The sequence below is a fragment of the Puccinia triticina genome, chromosome 3A, assembly GCF_026914185.1.
Source record: "Puccinia triticina chromosome 3A, complete sequence".
NCBI lineage: Eukaryota > Fungi > Basidiomycota > Pucciniomycetes > Pucciniales > Pucciniaceae > Puccinia > Puccinia triticina.
In genome coordinates, this window is record NC_070560.1 from 7232578 (window position 1) to 7254170 (window position 21593).

General features: G+C 47.2%; 3 protein-coding genes across 3 annotated transcripts; 1 reads left to right on the forward strand and 2 right to left on the reverse strand.

Annotated features, from left to right (window-relative positions):
- Positions 1-1433: 1433 nt before the first annotated feature.
- PtA15_3A786 (uncharacterized protein) lies at positions 1434-2011 on the forward strand (the record flags this gene model as incomplete). The annotated part of the gene is made up of 3 exons (XM_053167788.1): positions 1434-1727; positions 1823-1912; positions 1994-2011. The coding sequence occupies 3 exons, from the start codon at positions 1434-1436 to the stop codon at positions 2009-2011; spliced, it is 402 nt and encodes a 133-aa protein (XP_053018971.1).
- A 7243-nt stretch (positions 2012-9254) lies between these two features.
- Positions 9255-9724, reverse strand: PtA15_3A787 (uncharacterized protein; the record flags this gene model as incomplete). The annotated part of the gene is made up of 2 exons (XM_053167789.1): positions 9255-9420; positions 9519-9724. 2 exons carry the CDS (start codon positions 9722-9724, stop codon positions 9255-9257), a joined length of 372 nt encoding a protein of 123 aa, XP_053018972.1.
- An 8035-nt stretch (positions 9725-17759) lies between these two features.
- PtA15_3A788 (uncharacterized protein) lies at positions 17760-20631 on the reverse strand (the record flags this gene model as incomplete). Its single annotated transcript, XM_053167790.1, has 8 exons — positions 17760-18193; positions 18269-18809; positions 18895-19511; positions 19610-19841; positions 19917-19945; positions 20029-20086; positions 20149-20207; positions 20283-20631. The coding sequence occupies 8 exons, from the start codon at positions 20629-20631 to the stop codon at positions 17760-17762; spliced, it is 2319 nt and encodes a 772-aa protein (XP_053018973.1).
- Between the last annotated feature and the right edge of the window lie 962 nt (positions 20632-21593).

Below are 21593 nucleotides of genomic sequence, written 5' to 3' on the forward strand. Positions count from 1 at the left end.
GGTGGGGCAGGACCCATCCGCCATACACCAGCTCACCACAGCCCGGCTCCCTACCACACACAAGGACGCCCAGATAGCACCCCCACCGCACCCCGCGCACAAGCGCCGCACCCGCCCCCCCAACCGATCCTTGCATCAATCAGCGGCTCGCCGGCCCCGGGAGGCCCAGCCCTCCATCAGCCACCGCCACTCACCAGCAGCCCGGTCCCATCTGAACGCCGCCCCTCAACTGCTGCAAGTTTGCAGTCTGGCCGATCCGACTTATCTTCAGCAGCGGTTTGGCCAGACACGCTTTCCTTTGTAAGGGAGTATGTCGGGATACTTCGGGCTAACATGAGCAACTCCAAGGACTTCATTTGGGTTGCAACACCTATGTTTGATGTAAGTCCAATCTATCCACCCCCCCTGAGCAGACACTAATTCTCCCGTTCCCGCAAGATCCCCAATCACGAAAAATGGCCGGCGGCCATGGTCTTAATCCTTGCCGGCATATACCACATGCAAGGTGAAATCCTCAGCAAGTTTGGCGCCGTCGAAAACATGCAAGCCGACTTAGTCAGCAGGATCGTGGCGGAGCTGAAACCCCAGGCCGAGGACGGGGCCCTGGTTCCCAGCAAAGCCAAAGCGGGTGCGAGCGCCGAGACGCTCAAGGGGCTTGTACGTAACAACCTCCGAATCATCTTACTCAATGGGACCCTTGACGCTTATGGACGGGTGGCAAATCGCAAGCTAGCGGGGGCCGCCACCCCCTTTTTGGCCATCAAAGTAAGTCTAAGTCTTCCTATGGTCGCCCTAACCCGGGAATCAGCGCTAATCAAATGAGTTTCAGGCCTTGGTCAAGACCCAGGATGAAAAGTTCCTTGCCCAGTTCCCGCCGGACTATGTAGACAATGCCGCCTGGCAAGGGTGAAGCGCTGCGCTTCGCTACAGAAAGCGCATGGTTTAGCGAAGCGCAGCGGGCCCGCGCTACGGCCCCAGCGTAATTAGCGCAAGTGCAAGCGGCAGTCCGCTGCGCTTGTGCTAAGCTTAGCGATTCCGCGCTTCTCTCCCAGAGCCTTCAGCGCAAGCGCAGCGGATCTGCGCTGCGCTTGCGCTATTCCCCAGTGCAAACAGCGCCAAACCCGCTTGTTTGGGCGCTTGCATGCGCTTTGTAGCGCCATAGGCCGCTGCGAAGCGGCACAAGCGCTGCGCTGCGCAGGAGAGGGCTCAGCACCAAGTGGCTTGCCCACAAGTCCAACCTTGTCACCAGTGCCTTCCGCAGTACTCCCTTGCCCATCAAGATAACTCCGACCGGGCAGATGTGTTGCCCCAGCAGCCACTCTAAATTTCCCTGCGTCAACCACTTACATACATAACCTCGAGTAATATTTCACACCATCACAACTTAGACGCTGCCTCAAATATTTTCAACCCCTGTCCGTTTACGTGCGAGAATGTCTATCTCCGAAGAAGTTCCCTCGACTCCCCCCAACATTTGTGACCCTTCTCCCACGGTATCACAGTCTGCCCACAGGGAATCCAGCCAAATCCGAACCCCTGTTGTAAAGCCTGGCTATGTCCGTACCAATGGTGATTCCCGTCGCGCTCTTGTTGCCCATGTCCCACCCAACCAAACCCAAATATCAGCTCAGCGTGACAATTGTATCGAAGTTGAAAGCGACCCAGAAGTGGAAAATGCACCCGAGAGCAACAGGAGCAGTGATGAGTTAGTGCGGAAGAAATCAAAAGTCAGTTCTATTTCTCTTTTGGATCCTCAATGCTTTTCATCAATCACATGAATATCAAACTGGTGGGTTGGTTCAATTAACAATCACATCCGCAGGCAATAAATCATATCACTCAATCCTCCGCGCGCACCGGCCAAGAGGTCATCATCGACATTGCGCAGGACTCGGACGATGAAAATCTGAAAGTCAAGTCCAAGAAAAAATCAAAAGACGGGTTTGATCATCCAAGAAGCTATTTTTACTCACCGGGGACTGGTCCGAAACAGGTTAGTGTTCAGCAATAAGTTACGTGGGGAATGATGTGCTGAAACTATGATTCTCAATCTCAGTCCCCCCAATCTTCTGCTTGGGCCTGTCGATGGTGCCCAAGTGAATACTTGGCCCAGAACCGATCCAACTACAACCTCAAGAGTCACCGCGACGGTGCCAACTACAAAGGCTTGGTGCGATCTGCCTGTCCCGGACGGGCCAAGGCCATTGCTTCCGGCGCTAAACTCCCTCCAACTGCGGCTGAGTTGGCTAAAGAAGCAGCAAAGGCTAGTCCAGCAACCACGGGGACTTTATCCGAATATTTATCAAAAGGTTGCTTTGATAACGAGACTCTGAACAAGCTCATTGTGATCTGGATTGTCCGCCATTCCCTTCCTTGGTTGAGAATCGAAGACCACCTTATCCGAGTAGCCTTTGATTACGCGGTCCATAGCTCTCAAATCCAATCTCGAATCTGGGCTGCGATGCAAGCACACAAGCTATATGTTGAGCAACGCTTGCAGGTTGTCAAAGCTATCAAGGTTTGCATTTTTTTTTGTTTTTTTACTCACTACATCAACATCTATAGCTGACTTCCAGTTGTTGCTATAGGATTCAGACTCAAAAATCAGCATGGTATCGGACGTTTGGACAACCAAGGGTAGCCACAAGGCTTTTGTAGGTATTTCGTGCTGCTATATCAACAAAGACTGGGCCTTTGTGTCGCAGTATCTTGCCATCAAGTACGTTTCTTGGCACCATAACGGGATTTACCTGGCGGCTCCTTTCGCGAACTGTTTGATAAAACACGGGTTACACAAACAGATAAGTACTTTTAATTTCCTCTTACCCTCAGAGTGAATCTACCAGTTTATTGTCTTTTTGTCATTACGTTCTTGCGCAGACGACCGACTCCGGTAGCAACAACTTTACGATGGCCAGAGAAGATGCGACAATCTTCTCCGACGTCGATTCCACCCAATGGGATGTTGAAGCTAATCACCACCGCTGTACATGCCACGTGATCGCTCTCATCCTCGGTGCCGGATTGAAGGCCCTCCGGCTTTCTAAACTAATGCTTTGACCCGCAAAAGCCGACCAAGCTTTCCCATCCCTTTCAACAGTAGTTGAGGTGGAAGAAGATACTGAGGAAGTTGTCGAAATCGTCGAACAGTCTGATGAAGATGAAATTGACCCAGATGATGCCACACCTGGTATACCTGAAGCTGACGATGCCGAAGAGGAGGAAAGTGGCTTTGGTATTGGATTTACTCTGAAGAAGGTTTGTTTCTCTCTCGACCAAGCCCCACACAAAGTCCCCACATCCTAACTTGCTGGCTTTTACACACAGATCGACTACATTTGTCGGAGAATTGCATCTTCGCCGCAAAAGCAGTCTGAGTGGAAGTCGTGGGCAGCCAAGCTGGGCTATAAGGGTCGCGGCGTGATTGGTGGCTACGGAATCCGATGGAACATTGCTTATGAGAGCCGTCAAAGGGCTTATGAGGGTAGAAAAGTAGGCTTGCAAGTAAACTGCAATTGAATTTTTGCCTCAACTAACCAAAATCAACTCATTTACTAGGTCATCAAACAACTTCTCGAGAATGAAACAGAAAAGTACACAGGTAAATCAGCAAACAAGCATTTCTTCAAGCAGTACGAGCTGAGCAACCAGGAATGGAGCGACGTGAACAGCTTGAATATTGTTCTGAAGGTCAGCTGCTTCATTGATTATTCATGTCATATTTGTTTTATTAACTGATCGCTATTCAATACTCAATACTAATAGGACTTCTTGGAAATGACCAAGAGGATGGAAGGTGATCGGCCGCTTTTACCAATGGTTCTTTATGAATATGCGCGGCTACTCGATACTCTTGAGAAGAGGAAGGCCGCTGCCTACTCGTCCCCTCTGGCGCCAATGTTCGACCCAATGATGAAGCTAACAAAGAAGTATATGAAGCTGGCGCTTGAGTGCAACACAGTGGTGCTGGCCACCTTCCTTCACCCGGCGTGGAGGATGATGCTTTTCCAAAAACGATTCGAAGCCCATGTTGATCACATCACCAACCTTGTCCAGGAAGCATTTGACACTCGGCACGATGAGATCCAAGCCTCCCAACCATCGCCGACACCCCCCAAAGATTCCTAATCTGACGCAAACAACAACGGAAACAACTCGGACTCAGACTCTGATGGTAAAGAATTTGATTTCTACCCTTCATCCGGCGATACTCCTGAGGTCAATACGGAAATAGAACGCTACAACAAGGGGGATTTCCCCATGGATAAGAAAGGCAAAATTTTGGATTGGTGGAAGGTATGCAATTCTATTTTTCATTCATTACGCGTTCACATACATCCAGGTCCTGATGCTTGCGAATCTTCTTAGCTACACTGCAAAGACTTTCCAGTCTTGGCATCATTAGCAAGGGATTACCTTGCTTGTTCGGCCAGCTCAGCCACAGTCGAAAGGACGTTCTCGGCTGCAGCTGATGTTTGCGCATCCGGGAGGACAGGTCTCGCCACCCAAACGATCGAGAGATGTATCAGTAGTCATATGTGGCTCCAAAATGGTGTCAAGATGGGAGGCGAGTTTGAAGATTGTCAGAAAGTTATCGATGCATCTATGAAGAACCCAAAGTTCTCAAAGGCGAGAAAGTAGAATACAACCCAAGTTTCCTTTTTCTTTTCGCTTAGAATACAACCCAAGTTTCCTTTTTCTTTTTGCTTCTCATCACATCAATTTGGGATGACCCAAAGTTGTTATTCCCTCTCTTCCCACCCATCATTCTTCCCGCTGATAAGCGGAATAATAGCGGACATGAGCAATAATTAAGCGGAAATCCGCGCTTTTTCATGCGCTTTAAAGTGCAAACACGCTGCACTACCGCTGCAACTTAGCAATTCTGCGCTATGTTGGCGCTGAAAAAAGTGCGCTGAAAATCACACAGATCATGGGACCAAACTGTTAAGCGCAAGCGCAAGCGGCCAAGCGCTTCAAATTAGTGCAGTGCAGCAAGGGCAAATTGCGCTGCGCTAAACGCTGCGCTGCACTTTTTGCAGCGCAGCGCTTTCACCCTTGCGCCTGGAACGCACAACTCGATATGATTATTACTAACGTCCTGAAAGCGGACAAGCACAAGCTTCTCTCCCTCCTCCAAAGCAACCTACCAACCACCAGCAAACCACCGGGGCCCGTCCCCGTCTTGGCGGAGATGGTGGGCAATGTTTATTTGGGCATGCTAACTTGGTTCAAGGATTTCTGCCCCATCCAGATCAATCAAGAAGTGAAGAAGCCCGCCCAAGCTCGTCTTGCTCACATGCGAATTGTCCTCCACCTCAACCGGATTGCTCGAAATGACCAAGGCGAGAAGCACACCTTCTGAACCCAACTCGACTCAGACCTTGCCCTGCAAACAGGTAAACCCCTGATGTACAAATTTGCGTTTGCCCGGCTCATACTTCGCAAGTACAAGTCCCTCTGGGATGGCATCAATACCGTTGACAGCATAGGCGAGGCCGACTGTGTCCTGCCCACCGAGGCGGAAATCGAAGAGGAAATGGCAAGCTACCTTTGTAGGCAGAGCGGCGCAGGCACGGCACCTACCACAGACCCAGAAGAAGGCATGGATTTAGTGGAGTTCTAACTGATTCAATGGGGGCTGTCCTTATCCCAATCCCATCCCGAAGCCATATCCTCCCTTTGATTCCCTACTCAGTTCCTAACACTTATCATCCCTCAGTTACTAACCAATATCCTCCCTCAGATTGATTATATAAATGATGCCATACATAGTTTGATAGTTTATCCTCCCTCAGATTCCCACCTCGTTTTTCCTAACATTTCTCCTCCCTCAGTTACTATCCAATATCCTCGCTGTGATTGCTTATATAAATGATGCCATCCATATAGTTAGTGAGATTCCCCTGCGATGATTTCTAAAAATGATTTCTAAAAACATCGGGTGCATAACGTTTTGAGAGAATCAAAACGTTTTCCCATTTGTAATGAGCAAGCAAGAAACTTTTATGCGGGTTAAGAGGAAGTTGCTCAGAACTTCCTCTTAAACCGGAAACTTTTCCAGTTCAGTTTGCGGGTTTACAGAATGTTTCCGTAAACTTTTTCACGTTATGGAAACTTTTTCAATTGAGTTGGAAAAGTTTCCCAAAACCTTTGCAATTCTGGAAAACTTTTTCAATTAAGTTGAAAAAGTTTTCATGGTTGTCGAAAAGTTTTTCCTGCAGAGAAAAAGTTTCCCCAACCACCTCATAACCTTTTCTGGAATAGAAACCAAATGTTTACCGAATGCAAACTATTTGATAGAAGTCTTGGAAAACATCTCAACTCGGTTTCTGCCGCCAACGGGACCCGACATCCAGTCTGAACTCTATTGAAAACTTTCTTGAGTGGTTTCAAATGCCACTCAAGAAAGTTTGCTTGCAGCCGTGGTGTGCAAGTGGTGTATGCATGTATCTACAGGATTGTCTACATGCATACACATGACTAAACTATGATTGGTTAAGTTTGTCATCTTGGCATCCCCGGTCTCCAACACATTGTTCTATCAGATAAGTCTCAGAACCATTCAATACTGCCAAGATGGAAATTAAAACAACTTACTTTCCACCAATTCAAGCATTCACTTGCTTCAGCCGTAGGTAACTTATGCTTACCTTTGAGATAGATAGTAAGCTCATTGGAACAAGGAACATTTACTGCTTGAGGAAAGTAATCAATCTCTTCTCAAAACTTTTTGCTTGAGTCTGGTTTATTGACAACTGGTGGGGCTGGTTTGCACTTGATGCTGCATCAACTCAAGCTTTCCGAGAATTGAAGAGGTTGTTCATTAACTCCAAGACATATCCTTGTTTGGAAGGGAAATACAACCTGAAGATTGATAACCGGAAGCTCGGATTGAGGACAGTTGCAATGAGGATTGCATCACATCTCATTGCCTTGTTAAGATATGTCGTTGTCTTTGTGAGCATCCGCGCAAACATCATAATGAATTTGGGTTCGGCGCAAGATTCCATCTTTTTCTTGATGAACAATCTGATGTGTTGATACTCCGAAATTAACAAACATGCCGAGGAGTAATCGCCCTCCATTTTCTTAGGGCCTGTACCATGGGCCTCAATTTTGAAAAATTTCAACTTTTTTTGCCCTGTACACAAAAATTGAAAACTAGCAGAGGGTTCAAATGTTGAAATTCTTCACATTTGGGCTCAAGCCTACATTTTGGCCAGGCTCAGTTTTTGTCCCAAGAAATAAATTTGGAAAATTTCAATTTTCATGCCCTATGGTACAGGCCCTTAGTCAGATAGTAAAATTCCTAACAAATAAGACCGCACATGACAGATTAGTGTTTTGTGAAAATGAAGGGAATGAAACAAACATAAAATCAAAGATCGGCGCACACTGAGAGTATCATTTAATCTATTTACGATCTTCCACTCGTCTGGGCTAATTTCAATGTTGTTGAAGTAATGATTTCCACCCTCTCGTTCCACTCAATCGTTTTTGTTTTCAATCAATTTGGCTATGATTTTTTGCGCTTGATAACCTCTATCCCGACTTTGGAACTTGATGTTCCAGCAAATACTGTACCCGGCGATGAAGCTGGGCCTGTCAAAGTCGAGTTTTTTGCACCATGTTTTGTACTCAGACCGTTTGGCTGCTGAGGATGTGATCCTCTGGATGACAAAGTCAACCTAGGCCAAAAAATCAACTGTTAGCCTTGGGAAAAAGAACGCATGCAGAAAAAGCAAACCTTTTTTAAACTTTTGTCAATCATATTTTTTCCTTTATTGGGTATATTTGAGGAATCAAGCTCATCATTGCTCTCACATTTATCGGATCCCCCATCATTGTTGTCCTCGACTTGATTATCAGAGGAGCCCAAAATTGTGTCCTTGGTCACATATGGATTGGCTTTGGTGACGTCTTCACATTCTTCCACAATGGGGTTCAAGTCGGGGGGGAAGCCGAGTGTGCTGCTTTTGGATGTAACTAACCCTTTTGTTGATAGCTCAATCGCCCGTAGCCCCGCGTTAAGGATCAGCGCAATTTTATGACAGAAACAACGGATGTGATTTGCTGAAAGTTCAGGATCAACACCGGTCTCAATGAAAATAAGCCTGTTGACCTCGGACGCCATAGTGAAATTATTCGAGCCTAAATCGGTTGTTTGAGCTAAGATTTAATGGAAAATATTATCATGTATACGTTAAAAATCAACTTTGAACTAAAGAAATGAAATGAAAGACTTTTCTTGTCTTTGAGTTTAAATTTTGTTAAAACATTCGCAAACAGGATTGCCAAAAGCTTTCCCTTGTGACTTGAAGCAATAAACTTCATGCCAAGATGTGAGATTTTAAAATCCCAATCCGCAGTAACATACGCAACCAAGATGCCAAGAAAGGCATGATGGTTACCTTTTGTGGTCCAGACATCATGGATCAGTGTGAATTTGGAGCTGAGTTTCTGGAAGCAGAGGATCCAATTTGATCAGTATTTGATTGGAGGGGACAAACAAAACAACATACCTGTAAGCTGGAAACAACATTGGCCTGCAGGTTGAGATAGAGCCGGTGTGCCTCGGTTGCTGCCCAAGTCCGGGAATAGAGGACAATACCTCTTTGAGCATAATTGAATGCAATACCCAACAGAAAGTCTCTGATCCGGCACCAGGGTAGCGAGAACCAAACAAGCCATAACACCAGAAGCTGGTTGAAGACCCTTGGGTCAAACGCTGCATCTTTTGCGTAGGCCTTGATCATACCATTTTGTTCTTCTTGTGTGTTGTTCTCAATATCCTTTGCTGTGAGAGGAAGTTTGTCTCCTTTAGCAGTTGCGTCCATTTGTGCCGAGCAGGGCAAATGGTCCCAATTACCATCACAATGCTTCAAAAGGTTTGATTTGGTCCCAACACCTTTTTTGCAAACAGCCGAGCACCACTTGCACTTATACATCATTTTCTCGCCCTAGAACAGGAATACATAATAGTTTTGTGAAGCTTGTCTCTTTCCTGAAGTCAAAACTGAATAAAAACACTTACGGTATCTCCTTCGTTTGCATGGAACGGTGGTTCAAAGTAATCAAAGATATCATCAAACAAACTCGTGGGTTTCCCTCTCAACTTCTTCACCTTCAAGTTTCTGTTGTTAGAGTCTTGTTCATGATCTATCTCATCTTCGACTGGGTCCAAATTCTTATCAGCAGTAGTACCACTTTTTTTTCTCTTTGGCTTTCTTTTGGATTTTCCGGTAGTATTGTTAGGACTTGGTAGCAGAACTGCTGATCTTCTGTGAGAATCTTGATTGGAGCAGGCTGGGGTTCTGATGCGAGTGGACTGGCGGGATGGTGGTCGGGAAGGGGTTTGACAAGGTGATGAAGAAGCTCGGGCCATTTCTGGAGAAAATTGGATTGGCCGATGCGATGCTGGTTTTGGGCAATAGAGAAGAAAAAAAGATAAGAGGGTTGACTTCTTGGGGGTCAAGAATAGAAGGCAAAGGGGGCAGGAGGAGCAGGGGACGGACCTTTCTGGAACCATGAGCCAAGTGATCTGGTGAGCTTTGATGGCTTTGGATGAGATTGGTGTTTCTGTTTCCCTGCTTGCTGAGGAGCACCGGTGGCTTAGCGCAGGACAGGAAATCGTTGATCTGGTGATGGCCGATGGGGCAAAGGGAGATGGTGTTGGGCTGCCGGAGTTGCGGTTGCGGTTGAGACACCTAGGTTGTGGCATCGCGGCGGTGCCAATGGGCTTAGGGCTTTCTTTCCTATACAGCCAAATACATATCTGACTTTTGCTATATTGTATTGGTATTGCAGATACACGGGAGGAAGATCCTTTGTATAGGATTGGATGTGCAATCCACAATTTTGGCAATACAATGTATTGTATTGGAAGAAAATACAATCCCAATACTAAATAATGGGCAGTATTGTGATACAATACAACCCAATACCAATCCACGTCCCGGATTGCTTGCAGCGTTGCTTGTGGTGATCCTTTCAGATAGTGACTTTTGGTCGGGATTTTCCTTGAGCCAAGTCTTGCCGCTTGCTTCCGTTGGACCTGTAAGCACCAGAGGTGTAATCAGAGTTTTTCCAACATCAGCCGCTCTGCGCTTGGACTGCGGAAGGGTTTGCTTTGCTTACCACCCGACCGGTCCGCATATTCACCCTGCTTACCATCTTCCGCAGCTGTTTTAGCTTGCGACATTCTTCTCAATTTATGAGAAGATTGCCGGTCACCTGAGACCATAATCTCACAATCCAGAGTCTCAAATTTCAGCTTTAATTCTGGATTATTCCCAAGTGGTGGAAAGTGCTCCAGGAAGCATGGCTTTAGCCAACCAAGGCTATCTCAAGTGAGCAAACACATCTGTTGGGTTAGTTTCAGGTCAACTGACCTGAAAAATGCCCTGAACTGAGGCTTGATTTCAGGTCTAGGCTTACTAAATTTAGCCAGCTTAAACCTGAAATCAAGCCTGAGGTTTGTTGACCCTGGGCCTGGACCAATGTGATTTTTGGCTGGTTTAAGTTCCCAGAAATTGTCAACTTAACCCATCAAATGTGAATGCTCTGATTGATAATGTGTAATGTGGTTTCCAAATGAGGAGGACTGGAGGACTTTCCATGCAATATGGGACCCTTGCAGATGTCCCTTTGGACACAAAAATTCTGGATATTATGCGGAGAAACATAGCTTTTGGGATTTAATGTGTTTCTGGTAGGCTCACAGATCTTGACAGGAAGTACTCCAAGTCTCCAGTACTGTTTGTTATGAAATCACTCTTACTAACTATTATGCGTTGATTATTAAGATTGATTTAGGTTTATTGGAGATTGAGAGTCCTTGGCAGATTTTTTTTTTCATAATTTTGATTTTCATGTAAAATGATGTGTTCTTAATTGTGATGTCATCGGGGTTTTTCCCAAAGTCTGTAGCTATCCTTTTCTGTTGTAACTTGTTCCCGTTTCTTTCCTTCCTTATTTACCTATTGAGATATTCTTTGTCATTATAATGATACAACCTTACTTATCATTATTTATCCAACTAGTAAAACTCTTTCTTGGAAACCTTATCATAAATCAAAAAAAACTGTGAGATCTAACCTACTCACCAGTTTGCTATGTGGGTATGAAACTTACCCAAGAGGATAGTTTGCTGTGTGCTTGAGTAGTAGATAAGAGATGATAATGCTGTTTATGATTTATGAAAGGTTTTTATTGTAAGGTTTCCAAGAAAGAGTTTTACTTGGATAAATAATGATAAGTAAGTTTGTATAATCATGACAAAGAATATCCCAATAGGGAAAGAAGCTGAAAACAGGAAGGAAAGAAACCAGAACAAGTTACAGCAGAAAAAGAATACACAGCTACAAACTTCGGAAGTACCCCGATGATGTCACAATTAAGAACACGTCATTTTACATGAGAATCAAAATGATGACAAGTTGTCATCATGATTCCTTGGCATAATTTGTTGTCATTGACAACAAATTATGCCAAGGAATCTCAATCTCCGATCAACCTAAATCAATCTTAATAATCAACACATCATAGTTACATAGTAAGAGTGACGTAATAACAAATAGGAGTTGTTATAAAATTTGGTTTTGACATCAAATTGTAGTTATATAATTCAAAATCAAAATCTGCATACCCATGGGAATTTTCACTATCATCCGCACTACCCTTTGTTGCGATACAGGACAGAGAGGAGTACAGGTGGATGACTGCGGCGAAGCAGTCAGGTGGAGCGGGCCCAGTACAACCTTGTCTATCATAGCTTTAGGTTTAGAAGCTTGTACTTAGACTTTAGTATCTTGTACCAAGCCTCCTTTTCTTTTCTTCACTCATCTTTCTCCGAGTCATTCCCCTTGCACCAACAGGTGCTTAGTTCATTTCCCTTCTCTCTCCCGTTCGTCGTCGGCCTCCCATCATGGCCTCCTTAGCTCACGGCACGCTGTTCTGGTTTCTCAGGTTTGCTTGTCTTTTCCCTCTCTCTGTTCCTTTCTCTCTTGTCTTGCTCCCTATGCAATGTGATCACTCATCTTTCTCCAAGTCATTCCCCTTGCACCAACAGGTGCTTAGTTCATTTCCCTTCTCTCTCCCGTTCGTCGTTGGCCTCCCATCACGGCCTCCTTAGCTCACGGCACGCTGTTCTGGTTTCTCAGGTGCTTAGTTCATTTCCCTTCTCTCTCCCGTTCGTCGTCGGCCTCCCATCACGGCCTCCTTAGCTCACGGCACGCTGTTCTGGTTTCTCAGGTGCTTAGTTCATTTCCCTTCTCTCTCCCGTTCGTCGTCGGCCTCCCATCACGGCCTCCTTAGCTCACGGCACGCTGTTCTGGTTTCTCAGGTTATGAGCCCAGCGTTAACGAGCTAACGAGTCCCAGGAGTCCCGACTTGACCTACTCCCTTACCGATCCAACTTCCTCAGCACTGTGGCGGACCAAAACTGTGACCAATCCAATCCAGTTCCTCCTGCGCCATTAGAGAACCAGGCGGAGCCTTCCCTCGAGCCGTAAGATACAACTCCGCTGGCGTCAAGTAGCGTCTCATTTCAATCCGTCGATTCCGAGTCAGACAACAAAATCAAGGACTCGCTTATCCCTTCATCCTCCTCGCCTTTCAAATCATCCTTTCCATCCGCTTCTCCCATCATCATGAGTCTTCTCGACACTTCTAGTATTAAACTCGTCACCGACAAGCTGGACAAGGACAACTTCACTAGCTGGCAATGGGCAATCACCACCACCCTTGGATACAAGGGTCTCGACGACTACGTTCTTATCGAACAGACGGACGAAATGAAGAAGAAGCCTGAGTATCAGCAACTCAACAAAATGACGACCAATTTCATTCGAATGCACCTCTCCACCGACAATCTGGAACAATTTGTCTCCGACGTGCGGGTATACGACGCCAAGAAACTGTGGGACGCCATCAAAGCACATTTCATGGCTAAAACCATGGAGAACGCGGCCAGCGCCATGGACAAGTACTTCGACATCAGCTTCGACAAAGGCGATATGGACAAATCCATCACAGCACTCCGTCATGCTTACCGTAACTTGTGCGAAGTCGCCGCCGCCAAATTTGGCAAGAATGGCCTGACTGCCATGGCCATAGTGTTTGCACTCCGAAAACTCCCCTCATCTTTCGCCACTTTTCGCACCCTTCAGTTCAAGGAATTCAAAGAATTCAAGGAAGGAGACGTAATAGAGATGGAGCCTTTCCTTGGTGCGCTCGAAATGGAGGTTCGACGTCAGAGAGAGTCGTTGCCGCAAGTTCCCTCTTCCTCCACTGCCCTAGCTGTCTCTTCAAGTCACAACTCCTCTGATGCCCCCAAGAAGAAAAGCCGACGTAATCAGTGCCGGGACGGCAAACATCATCCAGACGCTCCTCACCCTGAGTCCGAGTGTTTTCAAGTACACTCGGACAAAGTGATTGCCTACTATCAAGCAGCAATCGACAAACTCTCCGGTAAATCGTCCTCAAAAGCCAATCTCGGGTCGACTGGAGATCTCAGGGACGCGATTGTTTTGGACAGTGGAGCCTCAGGTCACTTTCTTAAGCACAAAACCTACTTTGTTGCCTTCTCGCCGACCTCGTCCTCAGTGTTTGGAGCAAACGGTGCGGCCATACCAATCCTTGGTTTCGGCCCAGCGGTCATTCAAACTGCGACCGGGCCGCTAGAACTCAGTCTGGCGTACTATGCGCCCAATCTCTCCAATTCGCTGGTTTCCCTAACCCACTTCATTCGGTTAGGTTACTCTTTGATTCCTGCCTCGAACGGTCGCCGTTTCAAATGTCGAAAGGGGGCCGATCTTATATTCATGGGGTCAACAAAGGAGAATGTTCTCATCATCGATATGAATCCGTTGAAAGCACTCAATCTCAGTTCGCTCACTCCACTCGACCTACATCGAGCTCTAGGTCATCCAAGCTTAGCCTATCTTAAGAAAGCCTACCCCGATCTCGAACTAAAATCTCTTGAGTGTGACGTGTGCGACCTCGCAAAGATGCATCGACAACCGTTCGGTGGACGCTTCCCTACATTCAATTCTCCACTGGATTGCATTCACATGGACCTCTGTGGTCCCATGACGCCTACATCTCGGGGAGGAAACAAGTATTTCCTGAAGATAATTGACGGTTTCACCAAGTACCGGTTTATCTACCCCATGAGATGTAAGTCGGACACTTTCAATCTTTTCCGTGTCTTTCTCAACCAGGCTGAGACATTTTCCGGCCATAAATTAAAATTAGTCGTTTCCGACAATGGTGGGGAATTCGTGAACCATCAATTCAAGGCTCTTTTCGAGGATCGGGGAATTCAACATCTCACCTCGGCCCCATACACCCCACAGCAGAACCCCCTCGCAGAACGAGGCAATCGGACGACCATTGAGAAGGCGCGTGCGATGCTCATGACGTGTGGGCTTTCACTCGACTGGTGGGGGGAAGCGGTTGTGCTGTCGGTTTATCTCGAGAATCGATCCCCCAATAGCTCCTTAAACTTCGCTTCACCATATGAAAAATGGCATGGAAAGCAGCCAGACCTTTCCAATCTCGTTCCTTTCGGTTGCCGAGCAGTTCTCTATGAGGAAAAGAAGTGGAGAGACTCCAAGTTCTCCGCTTCTGGCATGGAGGCGGTGTTCTTAGGGTATGATGGTCATCATCATTCTTTCAAGGTGTGGGTACCCAAGACAAACAAGATTGTCGTCTCCCATCATGTGAGGCTCTTTCCGAGGACCTTTCCTTGCCTTTCACCCTCGGATGCTCCCGCTCCTCTTCCCTTACTATTCGACTTCGACGAGGTCAATCAGGTCGGGGAAGATTTACCACAAGTGTCAACCTCGCCAATTGGTGCCGAAGTCGCTCCGGAAGTTCCCCCGGAGGTCAATCGTGGTGGCTCAGAACCCCTCGCCGAAATCCCAGCCCCTCCAGAGGACCAAAATGAACCAGTCCCGGAGCCGACGGGCCCACTCCCTGAGCCACCCCCGACTCCTCAAGAACCCGACTCTTCCCTTGCGTTCACAGCCCCTCCGAAGAAGGGTTATGCGTACGTCCCGCACTACGACGTCGCTCCTCAGAACATCTCGTCGGATATAGACCAGAGCAACATCATATCTGGCTCCAGGCGTCATCAAGCACTAGTCATAGTGGGGGAACCCACGTCGCACAAAGACCCCAAGACATATGGTGAAATTCTGGGTCGAATCGACAAGAACGAGTGGCTGGTGGCAGTAGAGGTCGAACTCAACAACATCCGTCGTCATGAAGTATGGGTGGTGGCCCCGAAGACCCCTGGTTGCCGGGAGTTGGACACCACGTGGGTGTTCAAACGAAAATTCGATGCGAACGGCGAACTGCTCAAGTATAAAGCGAGGTTGTGTGTTCGCGGTTTCCGACAGGTTGAAGGAGTGAACTACAACCGCACATTTGCGCCAACTGGCCGGACCTCAACCCTCAGGATCATGCTTGGCATCTCCGCCGAGTTGGACTTTGAAGTACATCAGATGGATGTGAAGTGCGCATTCCTCAACGGAGTGCCTGAGGAAGAAATATTCATCAAGGTTCCAGAGGGACTCGGCGTTGAACTCCCCCCCGGCCACGGTTTGAAGTTGCAAAAGTCGCTGTATGGCTTGAAGCAGAGCCCGCGCTGCTGGTACAAAGCTCTGTCAGACTTCTTTGAGTCCATCAATTTCCGCCCGGCCGTCGTGGACCCTTGCTTATTCTGCCATCAAGACTCGACCAGGCCGTGCTTTGTGTTTGTCCACGTAGACGACTTGGTAATCATGGGTCCAGATGTCTTGTTCCTCAAGGAGAAGATCAAATCCCGGTTTGAGATGGAAGATATGGGCGAGTGCAGATGGGTGCTTGGCATGCGAGTTACCCAAGATAGGGCCAACAGGACGATCACCCTCAGTCAAGACCGTTATTCCCGTGAAATTCTTGAGGAGTTTGGCCTCACCAAGTGCAAGCCGGCCTCCACTCCTCTTCCCGGCAACGCTCTCACTTGTCCAGTCAAGAACGAACCGGTGGATCCAAGATTCAATTACCGTTGCGGGGTGGGTCTGCTACAGTATCTCGTCCAATGCACCCGACCCGATCTTGCTTTTGCGGTCAGCTATCTCTCTCAATTCCTCAACGCCCCAGACAAAATTCACCAAGGGCAACTCCTCTGTACCATGAGGTACATCCAACACTCCAAGGACTTCGGGTTAACCTTAGGAAGGGTCAGCAAAGCGTCCAACCAACTCGTGGGCTATGCAGACGCGAGTTACGCCTCAGGGGTGAATGCTGCATCGTTCGCCGGCAGCATAGTGGAACACAACGGTGTTGTTGGCTGGCGCTGTCAAAAGCAGGACGATGACGCCCCATCCTTTTCCACAACAGAGGCAGAATATCGTTTGTGTGCCTCAACAGGTCAAGAGCTTCGGTGGACTCAGCAATTACTCGACCAGGTCTATCCCCTCATCAACATAGAACCATCTGCAACAATGCTTTACTGCGACAACCAAGGTGCCTTGGCACTGCTCAAGGACTCGGTCTATCAACATCGGACAAGGCATGTAAACGTGCGACATCATTGGCTTCGATTTCACATCTACACGGCAAAGAATTTCAACGTGAAATACATTTCAACCAACGACAACCCAGCTGATTTTCTCACGAAGCCGCTGAGTCCAAAGAAGACACGAGCGGCTCTCTCTCAAGTGATCCTGAAGAACATCAAAGCTAGGGATGCTCCCACTGCCTAGGGAGCAGGGGGGGCTGTTGCGATACAGGACAGAGAGGAGTACAGGTGGATGACTGCGGCGAAGCAGTCAGGTGGAGCGGGCCCGGTACAACCTTTTCTATCATAGCTTTAGGTTTAGAAGCTTGTACTTAGACTTTAGTATCTTGTACCAAGCCTCCTTTTCTTTTCTTCACTCATCTTTCTCCGAGTCATTCCCCTTGCACCAACAGGTGCTTAGTTCATTTCCCTTCTCTCTCCCGTTCGTCGTTGGCCTCCCATCACGGCCTCCTTAGCTCACAGCACGCTGTTCTGGTTTCTCAGGTTTGCTTGTCTTTTCCCTCTCTCTGTTCCTTTCTCTCTTGTCTTGCTCCCTATGCAATGTGATCACTCATCTTTCTCCGAGTCATTCCCCTTGCACCAACAGGTGCTTAGTTCATTTCCCTTCTCTCTCCCGTTCGTCGTTGGCCTCCCATCACGGCCTCCTTAGCTCACGGCACGCTGTTCTGGTTTCTCAGGTGCTTAGTTCATTTCCCTTCTCTCTCCCGTTCGTTGTCGGCCTCCCATCACGGCCTCCTTAGCTCACGGCACGCTGTTCTGGTTTCTCACCCTTTGCGGGTTGAAGCTCAGTCAACAAAAACTAAGGGTTGACTTGTCAAGGTTATCCAAGAAATGACATGGCCAAAAAGGGCCGCTGCACATAGTTGGTATTTTTGATCAGGATGAAATGTTCAAACATTTTCTTTCTTTTTTATTTGACGTGTGTAATGGAATTTTTTAAAAAGAGGTGAACCAAGCCAAGTAAACTAAAAAACCCTTGAAGTATATATACAAGACGGCTGGTGAAGAGAGCAAAACTTTGAGGAGCAGATGTATGTACAAGCACTCAGATAGGGTCCCATGGATTGTGGGCCTACTTAAAATGTCAAGCCTTTCTTTTGATAGTGGCGCAGATGGAATTTTGCATTGTGCACTTGACAGAGCTAGGAATTTACCATGGGATGTTTATTACCCAATCTTATTTTGCTCAAAGATCGGGCCATAACCCGTAAATTGTACTGGTAATGTTGTGACTGTAAACACCGGGAAGGCTAGTGTCATGAGGGCGATTGGGCCAGGCGTTTACTAAGCCATCCCACAATTCAACTTGGGAGAATTGCACTGATTTGGAATGGGATTCAAACTCTGCCTCGAGCGCAGGATCCAAATGGTGAGAATCTGAATCCGGAGTCACGCGCTTTGCAGCTTCCACTGAGCCTTGGACAAAAAATTCAACATTCACTGAATCTTTGCACCAAGGGTACACCCGGGTTGTGACAATTGTGCGTTCATTTGCATGAACCTCTAGAACGCTATTGTCCACCACAATAGTTAGGTTTAAGGATTCGTAGTTGTTTTTTTTGGTGATAGGGTCCATGATAGGCCAAAGCCGATGTTTGGCTTGCTCGGTCGAGTTTCCATCTAAACAGGAGTAGACTTAGGCATCAATGATTCCAAAACCGCAAGATGTGGGATTTGAAAGAAAGAACAGCTCACAAGATGGGATTGATGAGCTATGAGATCGGTCAATGACCAAGTACTCTTGGTTAGGATCATAGTAAACATCTGTCCATTCAAACTTGCTAGATAATATCCTGAATCCCCCGCGCAAGGCCGAGGGTTGTTTGAAAGGCTTATCCACCGGGATAATCTGCTCGGGGAAAAAATTGAGCTGAGCGCTGACGACATAGTACCGGTCTTTGGGTTGCTTTTCAAATGCCACGAGGTTGGTGAGGAGTCCCTCTTGGCTTTGGGCGCTAGTAGTAGAAGTGATATTCAAGCTGCGATCTTTTAGCCTCGTGACCTCCGAGCGGTCATGGAATGCAGCCTTGATTGCAGGCAATATCCTTTGACCAAGGGTGATAAGGGAGTGACTACCGTCTTCTTCTGTTTTTGTAGTCCAGCTGGGGGCGCGCTCGGGATCTTTCAGCGCACCGGGATGGATGTTGTGAACAACTTTCACAAAGATCTCCCTGAACAATGTAAAAGCTCCTTGGGCCCCTCTTTGGTGAGTCAACACATTAAACTCGTCGTCTTCCTGTAATGAATTTCAGAATCACTTGCTTGAGAGGTGGTACAGGTAGCAAGTGTAGAGTCCACGAAATGGTCGGCCAGTTACTTACGTATACCCATCCCACGATTAATTGACGATTCCCTGCAGGAAACTGGGCAAATGCATATGCTCGCCCCCAATCAACAACTCCCGAAAAATTGACCTTCCCTCTCACCTGGCCGTCAGTGACACTATAAGTCCAGCCAACCGCATGCCAAACCGGCCAGTAATCCATGTGTGTAAGATTGCGTGCGCCCTCGGTTCCAGCTGTGAAGATGTTTAACTGGTTTGTGGAGCTCGATGAGCCGGGATCCGAAGCTAAACCGTTTTCATCAATTGTACTGAATCCAGTCGCCTCGAAGTTAATACCATTCCCGCCGGTCCATTCACTAGTCTGATTATATTCGGCCGCGAAAGATAGGATGGGGCCCAGGTAAGTCCAGTCACGAAGGTCGTTTTCTTTGGTTTGCCTGTAAAGGAATACCCTAGGTCCCCCGTTGATTGCATCTGCTTTTACGCGAATGCCTCCACTGAGAAGCAAATACTTGTTCCCTTTTGGTTTCCTGTCGTTAGAACCTTGATCAAGTTGATAAGTATTTGAATGTTTATCGTAGAAATTCGAGAACGCCTGTGATTCAAACACAAATGGATCCCTAAAGCCAGATAGGTTTTTCTCGGGCCAGTAGTCTGATATGCAAGTGAAGGAAAGAGAGGACGCAAATTCACGAGATTAACAGTCATTCAAATTTATTTCAGAAGGCCGTGGCGCAGCGAGGATCACTAACAAATTACCGGGTTACCATTCGCTCCGAAATTCAACTTAGTCCAGCTATTACCATCGTCTTCCGTATAAGCAATACTCTGAGTCTCGACACCTTCGACTTCAGGTGGCTCACATTGAGGGGCAAACTCGCCAACGTAGGCGGAGGTATATAGGAGAGTCGGATGGCCATTCCACCCGTCCTTTATTACAACGCCGTCAAACACACCTCGAATGTCATATATCTGGGATGGGCTCTGGCGTGCGAAGCTATGTTTAGTTCCAAATCATCCGGACGGTCTGCATCAGAAAGAAAATTCGAGTTGTCTTACAATAGTTACGGGGTCTTCCCAACTTCGATCTTTATTGTTTTCAAATGTGACGGCGAATACGATGTTTCAACATATGTGATAAAATGCTCGACAAAGCAAAGATCAAGCTCACAATCATTGAATTCCACGAAATCACTTGTCGAAGCTGAGCATTGTGAAATGTTGGCCCACTGGGATAATATTCTTTTCAGTCGTGAGCGGAAGCTTATATCGAATCAACCAAAGTACTTACGCCCAGGTGTTGGGGGCTACATTGATAGCCAACGTGAAAGTTCCCATTTCTTGTTTCGACTTGTGAAGCGTGCAAAAGAAGCAGATTTGGTTCAAGTTTCAATATTCTCTGCAACAAATGGTTTTTAGACTCACACATTCCCATCGGGTCATTCATCCAGCCTCTGGGAGCAATGACGCGAGCTTTAGGCCTCCACACGTGGAACATCGATGAATTTCGACAACCGACAAGCTCTTCAAGATCAGGTGGCCGCGATCGGTCCATGCGACATATCGTGCCATTGTTCAACAAGTTGTGGAAAGCATTGTACGATGACAGAAGAGGTGTGATCTTGTGCGCACTAAAACTGTCGATCGCATTTTGATTAAACCAGAGCCGCTGATTAGAACTGCCTCCTGAAAGGCACCTAGCGAGTCCAATCCCGGTGAGAAATACAACTAGGCTAGTCACTCGTCTGGAGAGAGATGGATGATGGCTGTCCATAGTAGTAATGCAAAATATTTTAATGTCAACTAGCTGCGCCTGCACAGGAAGGAGGACTTGATTAAATATATAAGCATCAATTGTAAAGTCTCGGTCAGGTTTGTCGCAATCATGGGTGCACGAAAATTAACGTGATTGACCTCCGGCTTTGGCCTGACGGGCCAAACACTGCGAAATGTGGGATCGATCCAACCCGGTTTCTTCCATCTCATACATGCCTCATGGAATACGAAAAGATTCATATGTATGGGGGCTGTTCTCCTAAGGTTAGCCTCAAATCGACTTCCGACATCGCTCAAACTCTGCCCGATGCACCTGAAGGATTTCAATCTTACTGTAGGAGTCTCAACAGGCTGAAGCATCTGACGTTGATGATCAGGCTCCGTGAAACACTCTCTCCAAGGCGGCAGAGATTCAAAATAGGGGGGTTCACGTAAGGCTGATTTCGAAAATCAGCAACCAAAACCAGCAGATGCAGCTTTTGAAAATCGTGAGAAAACAAAAAGGTTTGGCTGGGCAGCTCCCCTTTGGAAGCAATCTGCAAGGCATAAACCTTACTCACAGCTGCATGAGCAGGCGAAATCAGCATTGCTTTTTTTGCAACGTGAACCCCCCTAATACATGCTGTTCGTCGCGCACCGCGCATGGCTGGCGGGAGTGGAGGCTGTGACATGTCATGTGATACACTGACATGACGTCAATTCAAGGTGATCAGTCGTTCGGCGTTCCCCTAAACTCTCTACAGTGCCATAAACAGGCCATAACCGACTGCTCGATACAACTTGAACAGATATTCGCCGATTCGATATGCGGACGGGAAGGTTATGAAAATCAGCACATCGACATCAGCTTAACCACAAATTCTAAAGGACCCAATCACCCGTGTCTATAAGCTAACCTTGGTTGTCAACTCGAGCACTTGAGCTTCCGTATTACCAGCTCCACTCGGTTGCTGAACAGAC